General features: G+C 33.0%; 1 protein-coding gene across 4 annotated transcripts; it reads left to right on the forward strand.

Moving 5' to 3' along the window:
• Positions 1–283: 283 nt before the first annotated feature.
• On the forward strand, positions 284–8,628 carry LOC110738428 (TSL-kinase interacting protein 1-like). 4 transcript variants are annotated; one of them, XM_021918836.1, is made up of 14 exons: positions 284–475; positions 1,192–1,400; positions 1,465–1,550; positions 1,633–1,680; positions 1,766–1,875; positions 3,547–3,631; positions 3,721–4,000; positions 4,899–5,006; positions 5,116–5,408; positions 5,504–5,742; positions 5,832–6,198; positions 6,774–7,175; positions 7,297–7,413; positions 8,029–8,628. In XM_021918836.1, exons 2-14 carry the CDS (start codon positions 1,274–1,276, stop codon positions 8,281–8,283), a joined length of 2,517 nt encoding a protein of 838 aa, XP_021774528.1. In that variant the 5' UTR covers positions 284–475; positions 1,192–1,273; the 3' UTR covers positions 8,284–8,628. The 4 variants fall into 4 exon arrangements, with proteins under 4 accessions (XP_021774528.1, XP_021774526.1, XP_021774529.1 ...); XM_021918834.1 differs by having other exon boundaries at positions 285–475; positions 4,884–5,006; XM_021918837.1 differs by having other exon boundaries at positions 285–475; positions 4,884–5,006; positions 5,134–5,408.
• The last annotated feature ends 2,020 nt before the right edge of the window (positions 8,629–10,648 follow it).

Here is a 10,648-nt window from a genome sequence, read left to right on the forward strand (position 1 = left end):
TTTTAAAGAGTCTTAACATAATTATAAAATATTAAAAATTATTAAAATATGATGTGACATGGGAAAAAATCTTAAGACCAAGCATGACTAATCTTGCTCTAACAAAAAGGGAAAAATAAAGGACATGGTTAGCCTAAAGGCTAAGACTGATGTCCTCCTCCATTGAAGCGATCTTTAAGCTTTTGTTGAAATTATATAGTTACCCATATTTAAATACGTAACTTGATAATTATACCCTTAGATTTTGATTTTTTTTTTTTTTTTTTTTTTTTTTTTAAGGAAATACCCTTAGATATTAGAAAACAAAAAAGTAACATATTCTCTCATGGTTTAAATAGAAGTCAAAGAATTTCAAAAGAAAAAAAGGAAAAAAAAAAGGTAAAAAAAAAAAAAAATCAAAAATAAACTTTCAGAGAAGCTTTGCAGGTTGTTCGTCACCCCGGCTACCATCATCGTCACCGACGATTCAGTTGTGGTACATTTCTCTCTTTAATTTTTGCAATTTTAGGGTTCATTTGCTTTCAAATTTTCGTTTTATGTCCATAAATTTTCCAGTAAATGATCAAGCTTTTTGCAATTGTTGCTGAAATTCGGTAATTAGGTTTATTCTTTAATAACTTTTGATTTCAATTTTATCAATTTTTTCTATAATTTTTGGTGTTTTTTCTGTTTTTTTTTCTTTTGCTCCTACTTCATTTTCCGGTGCATCAGTTCAAATTCGTTAATTTTTGTGTGTGTTCCTTGAGTATTAGTCGGATTTAGATGAATTGAATCTATGTATTTCCTTAAAAATTAACTTTTTGGGGAAATAAGGGAACCTGATTCTTCCTTTAGCTGGTATTAATTGAGATTTCGATTGATAATTTTTTATTTAAGGAATTAATCAAACTCAACTGCATTGTGTTTCTGTTGGAATCTTTAATTTAATTTGTATCGCGTATTTGATGATAAATGCCATCTTTGGTGAAAGTTTCAACTGTCCTCATCTGTTCCGTGGGTGAGGTTTTCGGATTGCGCCAAGAAAATATTTTGCTTATGGATGAATGGTTATCTGTGTCATAGAGCATCAATTAGTTTTGTTATGTTGATATCAATAACGTTTATGATTTTTCTTGATGATTCACACATTTTTATTTGGTCTCTTTAGTTAAATTGTTGTCTTAAGTGTAATTAAGCTTGTGGTTGATGTAGATTCGGAGGTTATATCGTCATCGATTGAAGTTAAAGATTGGAGTACGTCATGAAAGTGTAGATATCTTGTCATGTTGTAAGTATGCAGTCACCGGAAAAGGTTCCTTTACAATGCCTTAAACAGCATAGTCCTTGTACCGATGTTAGTCACAGCGAAGAACCACCGACAATATCATCCACATCTGACAATGGTGTTGCTTCACAGCCTGGTAAGCTGTAGTTTATATTATGTTTTAAGGGAGAGTCAGCATAACTTAGGTTTTCATCATTTAGCAGCAAAACGACCAACCCGACAGTGGGCTGCGTGGACACGGGAGGAGGAGGAAAGTTTCTTCACTGCATTGCGGCAAGTTGGCAAGGCAAGTTCTTTCCTTAGTTTTATAGGTGATATATTGTATATTTGTATTTTCTAATAGGGTATCTACTATTTCACAAGTGCAGAATTTTGAAAAGATCACATGTCGGGTGCAAAGTAAAAACAAGGACCAGGTATCCTGAATGATTGCATGTATATGTTTCCATGTCCATATTGTACATTTGTTAACAGTTTCTTTTGTTAATTGTTATGATCCAGGTCAGACATTATTACTACCGACTTGTGAGGCGCATGAACAAGTTATTGGGTCCTGACTTGTGTTTGGATGCCAAAAATTCCAAAGACACTAATGCTGCAATGTTGCGCTGGTAATATGATTTCTAATCAGTCTTTGTTTCAACATTGTCTTCACATTCAATGATTCTCTCTATTGTTTTGGTGTATGAAATGGATATGTTGCCTTATCATAGAAGTTCCCTATCAATACAATATAGGGATAACTGGTGCACTTTGTTGCTCAGTCAGGTATAGGATGTCTATATAAGTTATGTGAATTTCCAACTCGAGCAGTTTATAATGATTAATATATTGACAAGAAAAGTTTAGGGCTTGAGGTGATTGAACAATATAGATTTTGTATAGCTTTTTGATTTGTGCTTCGTGCTCTGTGCAAAGTCAGATCTTACTAATAGGGTGTGTCACCAAACAATTTGCCCCTTTTAAAAAATTTGTATCGCCAATTCGCATTGGAACTGCCATTGAAGGTAGAAGTAACTTTTCTTTCACTTGGAAACCCTAAAATCCCTTAAACTTATTTTATCAAATTAATCCCAGATGAATTTATCCTAACTTATTAGCTTTAAACTGAAATTAATTGAACTAAATCTACTACTTCTAAAATACAGAGTGTTATATAGTAAAATAACTCTGATATTATTTTGGATTAACTTCACTTCAACTTAGCTAGGAAATAGGCTCAGTAATAATTTCAGCTTAGTCCTTAGTGCCATAGTATTAAAACAGTGTTAACAGGTTTTCTATCTTTGCTTGATATATGATTCAGCTTAGTCCTTAGTGCGCTATATTAAAAACAGTGTTAGCAGGTTTTCTATCTTTGCTTGATGGATGATGTATTGTATACCCATTATTTAATTAGGGATCCGGTAGGTACAGTGCCATAGAATTCATGTTTAATAACCTTATTTGAGGCTACCTTCCTTTGTGTTTGATTTTTTATTTTTCTACAGTTGCAGATTGAAGTATACCTTTCAACATTTAAATTTAAGAGGATTTGGAGGCATTTTTAGCAAGAAATTAGGAAATAGAGTAGGGTTCATCTCGTGAGTTGAGTGTTGGATTTAAAATTAAGCAGTAAATGGAGTTGAGATCCCATAGGTCTGTGCCTAAAGATCTCTCTTTAGCTGGTAAGCTGTTTATTGCCACACTCACCATGCCTTGTGGACTAAATACCTCCTAGGTCTGTAAGGTAATGGCTGCCTGTGGACTATGATGTCCAAACATGTGGAAGACATAAAGAAAGCCTCTTGTCTGCAATTACGTATTAAGGAGCACTTGCTTTCAGTTTGATTATTTAATTAGAATTTATTGGTGCAATCTTTCGTGATATCCTCCATTTTTTCCAATTAGTAACACGTCTAGAAGAAAATTGATGATGCCAGCAGTGAAACAACAGTAGATATTGTGAAGTTATTGCCTTTAGATTAATAATTAAATTGCAAAGAATGACAAATTAGCAATTGCAATATTTTTCACTTTGGGGAATTGCCTTTGTGGGTTGTTCTTTTGTGCATAACATGGAACCGTTTGGTCATAACCTGGAACTTTGAGTTAGATGTGATTTGTCACTAAATAGTTTGTTAAGGTTTTTTTTTCCTCTTGTGCTGATGGAGTTGTTACACATGTGACTATTCTAATAGCCTAGGTCTTTGTTGACTTATTAACCAATTGTTCTTGTTTACCATCTCACATCTGTACCATTAGAATTTTCTTATTTTGCATTTATTTTTTGAATGCATCAGGTGGTCTTTGTTGGAAAAGTACAGTTGCAAGGCCTCAAAACTTCATCTGAAGCCACGTAGGTTTAAAACTATCGTAGAGACACTGGTGAGTCTGAACTAAGTTTTCCGTCATTGTGAATATAATTCTGAATTTTTGGAGCAACTTCAGTACTGGAGATTTCCTTCTGCTTGCAGGAAAACCAACTTATGAAAGATAGAAAGAAGAATGTAAAGAAACAAGCACTTCAAGGGGAAAATCACTCCTCTCCTTTGCCTACTGCTACAAATCAGAACAAGTTGTCTGCCAATGATGCACGAGCTGTAAAAATTGTTCTAGTTGACAGCCAGAATGGTCAGAAAGTGAGCCCAGGAAAAGGGTCTTCAACACGACGTTGTTCTAGTATTGGCGTTATTCGCAGTAGCAATAAAGGAGAGCCCTCTCATAAAAAGCCATCAAGGCAACGACGAAAATCTGGTACAATACCTTCATCTTTCGTAGCCATGAATTACAAGTCTTGATTTTGTTGGACTTACTGTAGGTTGATGGTATAGAGCTTTAAAACATATACATAAAATTTCATTTTCCCCTCATTCTTTAAATCATGAGCTTGTTTAACTGGATACCTTTTGAATGTGACTTGAAGTTTAATTATTTCTGATACATAGATTCTGCAACTATCTAAATTGCATTTGAATTTTGTTTGTCATACTCTTTCCCTGGGTGCTTTTCCTAGTGATCTTTGAGTTAGATTGTTAGAGAACTAATGATAGCCTACCTTAGTGGGCTTTGTGATAGATGCCTAGTGATGGCATATCCTTGCTTACTTTACTGAACACTCGATTCGTTAATTTATTGCATGCAAGAATTTATCATCTCTTGGGTCAAACAGTTTCTTCCATCATTCTTTAATTACTTAGTATTACTTTCAGGTCACACCATTACATTTGAAACTTACTCTTGGTTCTGTTTGATAAAAATTATCATCATACTTGGGCATTATTCTCTTCACCTGATCAACTTTACTGAACTGATAATTATTACTGATCAAAGATTATTTTTGCAGATGCTCTAGTGTTTTTTCTCTTGGATATTTGTATGTATACTGATTGAAACTTGTTTTTGTCAATTAAAACTGACTTTTGCTTAATATTAGCTTTTTAAATGGAAGAGAACAGGGCTAAAGATGGTTTTGCAGTTCTTTTCTTCCCAAATCTTTTATTAAGTCTTTCATTGCTTTCCAATTTTATTTCTAAAAAATTTAGCAGACATACTATCAGCATTGAGTAATGAAGGCTACTGAGCCCTGCCTTGTTTTACAAAATTAGTAATATTTAGAGTCATATTTGGTCTGATACAGGTGCTGTTACTGCAGCTGCAATCAAAAGATGGGAGAAGGCTGCCATGGCTGGTGTCTCCTTGGTTGCTGATGCTGCTGAGCACCTGGAGCGCACTTCTGGTGAAAATCGCACTTCCCATCAAGGTGGATTGACAGTGCTGTCCATTTAAGCAAATGTTTTAGGATTGATGTTAATTATGTACCTAAATTGATTGATATATTTCCAATTTATTGATGACTCAAACTTATATAGGTCAGTTGAACTGTACAGAGCAGACTGATTTAGGCCCTTCAGTGCAAGAACAAGTAAATTTATCAAATGTTTCCAAAAGCATGGCCATTGAGGACAATGTAAAAGCTACCATGAAACTTAAACTACAGTTGAACTGCACAGAGCAAACTGATTTAGGCCCTTCAGTGCAAGAACAAGTAAACTTATCAAATATTTCCAAAAGCATGGCCATTGAGGACAATGTACAAGCTACCATGAAACTTAAACTACAGCTGTTCCCAATTGATCAAATTACCAGAAAGGCACTAGAAATGGTGAGATAAAAGTGGTTTCTCTGCTTGTCACATTGAATCAGTGAAAACAGCTAAATAAAAATGTTAATGTTGGGATTTCATGGACGGTTATGCAGGACAAGCGTAATCCTTTCTTGGAACTGACTTTAAGTACACGAAAGAAGATATCATCCATTCTGGAACATCTTGATCGTAAGTGGGGCAATTCTAGTGTCGCATCTGGGGAGCTCATGCTTTTCCCAGCCAACATTCAAAGAGAAAATTTGGTGCGATATCAGAGATGGACTCGAGATTCTGTTGTAACTGCTGCTGAAGTTTATGCCGTGATTGGTAGCCCTGCAGTTTTCCGATTGAGGTTCTCTCTGCCTCCAACTTCCCTTCATGATAGGTTTTATATTGAAGTGCTAATTATTCATATGATGATTTCTTCTTTTCTTTATGAAGATATGGCTGGATTTCTAGCACTGAGCTTCAATCAGGCACCTCACAAACAACTTCTGTACCTGCAATCAATTTTGATGTGCAAGAAAGTAGAAGACAGGAAGCACTTCGGGAACAATCACTTCCACAAATAGAGAAGAAGAGCAATCTGGAAATACTTGCTGATCACTTTCTTGGTGATCAGCAAATCCTAGAAACAAAAAAAAGAGCTCTTAAAGAGTCAGCAGTCGCTACTTCTGGTGAAGCAAATAAGAATGCTGATGTTGAACTTTCCAATGATATCTTTGAGATGCACAACTTAGGATCGAGTGTATTGTCAAAGAAAAATGAACCTTGTGATGAATCTAATTTTACAAAATTTGAAACATTTGTAAGTTGCCTTTTCTTTTTTTTTTTTTTTTTCATGTGGGTATCATAATAGCTTATTGTGTATTCATATAATTTCTTCATACATTTTTTTCAAGTTTCTTCTTACTAACTTTCTCTTTTCAAGATATATCACAGGCTTTTCTTGTCTTAAGTCCTTTTAATTATTTTCCTTTTAATAACTTGGTAAATTGATATCTGACCATAGGGTGCTAGCTGGAGGACTTGGCTGAGACATCACAATTTTTTAATTTTTATTATGAAATATGTTGAGGATGCTTGATGTAGACATAAAGTGTTGTAGTGCTTGTCCATGCTATTTTTAGCAAACTCTCAGGCTGGGATTTCTTTATAATAAACAGCTAAGGTTTTTATTGGCAGAGCTTTGGAAGGGGATTTTCAATTTTTTTTGCTGTTCTTTTTTTTTTTTTTTTTTTTTTTTTTTTTTTTTTTTTTTTTTTTTTTTTGGGTGATGATCAATTGTATTTGATGATCAATTGTTGTAAAGAATATCTGATGACTGCTTGTCGTCACAGTTCTTTAAAACTTCTCAAGTTCTGATCCTTGTGCTTTGTGTAGGTTGACCAGAGAGCAAGAAAGAGTATGAGTTTGTCAACCAGAGAGTGGGCTGATAGCCTTACAAATGCTAGTGTCGGGGACTTGTTAACTGAAGATGTAGATGTTATGGATGCCAATGGAGTTGAGAGTCCTGCTTTTAGAAGTTCTCAGTGTGTTGAGGCAATTCCGTTCACTTGTGACTCATTTGATGCAGCAATTGCTGCCCATATATATAGACAAAGCAAGATTGGCTTCTCTGGATCCTCTACACATTCATCATCAATTTGGGATGCTGAAGAAACGCGTGATGCATTTTCATTTCAGAACAGAGCTGTCCCTAACAACCAGGTTTTAGCGGCAACTTCAATTGCTGGCTCTGAAACTTATCAAACTAGTCCAGCCGGGACCGGCAATAAAGTTCAGGTTTTTATCTTTAACTGCAAAACTTCTAAATATTTTTTTTTACTGACGGGCTACTTGTAAACATGTTAATTGCTATTGTCCCCAAACACTTCCACAATTTTTTAATTAGTTTGGATCACAGGATGAAGCCATGGTTAAGGGAAATGTCTCGGAAGACCCAATGGATGAGTGTCCATCTGAAACTCATGAGACTGGGAATTCTGCTAAAGATTTTAGTAGTCTGACAGATATTTATTGGGTCTGTTTTCATCTCTATTCATCATTCTGTTTAAGTACTGGTTTGTGCATTAATTTTTTTTTTTTCTTCTGTTTTTAGATATTGAATCTTGTAGCCTAATGGTTCTAAAGAATACATGAGATACCGTTGTGTTAAAAAAATAACTCAGCATAAACCTTGTACAATTAATCTCTCACCTACCCTTGAACTAATGTCAATAATGCTGTTAACTAACTCCCCCACCTCCCTTAATATATAATGGTTAACTAAACCTTAAAGTGTTTCTTACCATTACCATTCCCATTAATCAAAACGAGTTTTTGGGTTTTGGTTAATTAGTGAGAGGGTTTCACGATATAATATTTTGTTGGTTAGTCATTCAGGTTAAGTGGGGGATTTTGATTTTTTTATATTTGCAAACCTTGGAGGTACATGGTGCTTTTAAAAACATAAGTGGGTACCTAGTGCATTCTTTAAAATTTAAACCTTGGAGGTACAACAAAGTACATGTAGTGTATTTTTTTTGCCTCTTGTTTGTACTGTTTCTCTTTGTGTATATAATTATCCTTTTCAGTATCACGATATCAGTATATTGTAGTTCTCACTGCTTTCTATAATTTTTTTTTTGATTTCCAGCCTGACTCATTAGGACCTTTAGAGCTGGATATACCTTCATGTAAATACTATAGTGAAGATCTAATCTTAAGTGATAGCCTGAGTGGCCTGAATCGTCTTCTAGCTAGCAGCCTGGATGCATTCCAAAACTGCCCATTCTTTGGCTTGGATGATAAACGACCTCCATCGCCAACTACCGGTACTCAAGGAGGTGCTTCCTTCGCTGGTAAAATTGATAAAAATGATAAAGCTGGAGTGCAATCTCTTCAAGTATAGCATTTGGTGGGTAGGATTTATGATCTCAGTAGCTTTTCTTTCAATTTGCAAGGGATGATCTTGGTAGCTTATCTAAGGCTTCATCAATTCTGTCATGCTCAGATCAATTTTAATCTTTCGTTTTTTTGGGGGGTTATTTGGGGCAAGGGCCGAGGGTTGCCTGTGGTACATATTTTCCTTCGCTCTGTACAAAAGTGGCATGTGAAGGACTATACAGAACTGTGTTCAATTTTGATGGTGTTGCACCACTGTACATGTATTTCAAATTGACTTTTATGGAAATATTTCAGGAACATGTAATAATAATGTTTTCCTTCAAATCAATATACGTAGTATATTTTTTTTTTTTTTGAAGACTCCTTCAAAACAAATATTATTTGCTGTTACTTTGGTAAATTTTGAAAGGGGATTTCTTCTCTTAGTTCTGGAGAAGGCAAAAGGCAAAGTTTATATAATATGAAATAATTAATTATTAAGGAAATGTAGGGTTCATTAGTAGGATTTTGGAGATATGGAACATCAATCAAGCATAATCATCATCTAATATCAATACTGAGAACATCAATAAAGATGAAGGAAGATTCAAAATTTCATAGACTCAAAATAAAAATGGAAAACTTAGGGTTCATTAGTAATCAATTTCAGGGTCGTTTGATATCACGTAGGGCTAGAAGTGTCAAAACCAACCTGACTTGAAAAAACCATCTATTTGACTTGATTTGAAATTGACCCAAAAAATACCCAATTCAATCTCATCTGTCGAACCCAAATTGATAATAACCCGACCTGATTTTTAATTTGATCTGATTTAACCCAATATGATTTCAAACCAAACATAATTTTAAACTCAGCCTATTATTGTCCCTTTTTTTTTTTTTTTTTACACTTAAACATAATTACTTCAGTTCATGTAATTGTTTTTTTTCATTAATCATTAAGAGCTTTCTTTTTGAAGGTATTTACGTGAGCCGGGAGAATAACAATTTTTAGTTTGTATTGCAATAAAATGAAATGTATATTTCTTCAATTCAATCAATTTGATGGTTTTACTATACACAAAGTCACAAGTTCAATTTAATCAATATGCGGCTATCATTAATCAATTTGGCATTAGCTCATTATTTATTGTCTCACTTATGTAGTTAATCAATAATTCGATTTAATTTGGCTTAAAAATAAAAATGACACAACTAATCTAATGAGAAAACTAATACACTGTAAGTGTTAACGGCACGATTTGAATCTCATGGTTATTGATCTTTCACCAAATGTGCTGGACAAAATTTTTAATGTGAAAATAAACTTTTTTCTTTTTTTTTTTGTAAAATAATTTTAAAGTCTCAAATCTCATATTTAATTTTGTTTATAAGGCGATTGATTTTTTAATTTTAAAATAAATGTGCATCTCTTTTTTCATTAGTTGACTATCAAATATTAGTTGTTAATTTTTATGTGGCGATTATTTTTTTAATTCAAAAATAAAATGTATTTTTTTTTCATTGGCATGCCTTTGTATATGTTATCTCTTTCATCGGATATTAGGATAAATTTTTAATATGAAAAGATACTTTTTGTTTTTTTTAAAATAATTTAAATCCTAATTTACTATTCGTAGCTTTTTTTTTGTTTTTTTTTTAATTCTAAACTAAAATTTCATTTGTTAATTTTTTTTTTAATTCTAAACTAAAATTTCATTTGTTAATTTTAATTATGTGGCAATTGATTTTTTTTTTAATTCCAAAATAAAATGTGAATTTCTTTTTTCATTGGTTGAATTGCTTAAGTGGCGTGTCAATTGCTCTCGAAAAATACCTCCTTTATTTATATACTAGTTTTGTGATGGGCGATGCCCAAATTATTTTGGGTAGAATATAAATTTTATAACATGTAGAGCACTCTATGAAGAGCATATAATCCCTTATTTAGTATTTTATTAACTATGCTTTTAAGGAGTTTTAAATTTGCATGTATTAGTATCTTATTATGTCTAGGAATAAAAAATCATTATAATTTATCGATAATAAAATTCAATACAAAATTTTATCTAAAAAAATCTATTAAAAATTTGCTGACTTAGCATCATAAGTGTCACAATAATACTTATTTGTCGTTTACATGGCTCGACACTAAATTTATGATAAATTTTATGGCTTGAATGTTAAATGCGGTCATAAAATCCCATATGATTATCTAATATTATATAAATAAAGTAGGTATTTTTCATGAGCATTCGGCGCCACATAAGTATAGGTATTATTTTGACCAATTAAAAATTAGATTTTTATTTTATTTTTGAAATAAATTCACTCACCACCTAAGCAAAACTAACAAATGAGATTTTAGAATTTTGACACGTAGGTAACAA

The sequence above is a fragment of the Chenopodium quinoa genome, unplaced genomic scaffold (genome assembly GCF_001683475.1).
Source record: "Chenopodium quinoa cultivar QQ74 unplaced genomic scaffold, ASM168347v1, whole genome shotgun sequence".
Lineage (NCBI taxonomy): Eukaryota > Viridiplantae > Streptophyta > Magnoliopsida > Caryophyllales > Amaranthaceae > Chenopodium > Chenopodium quinoa.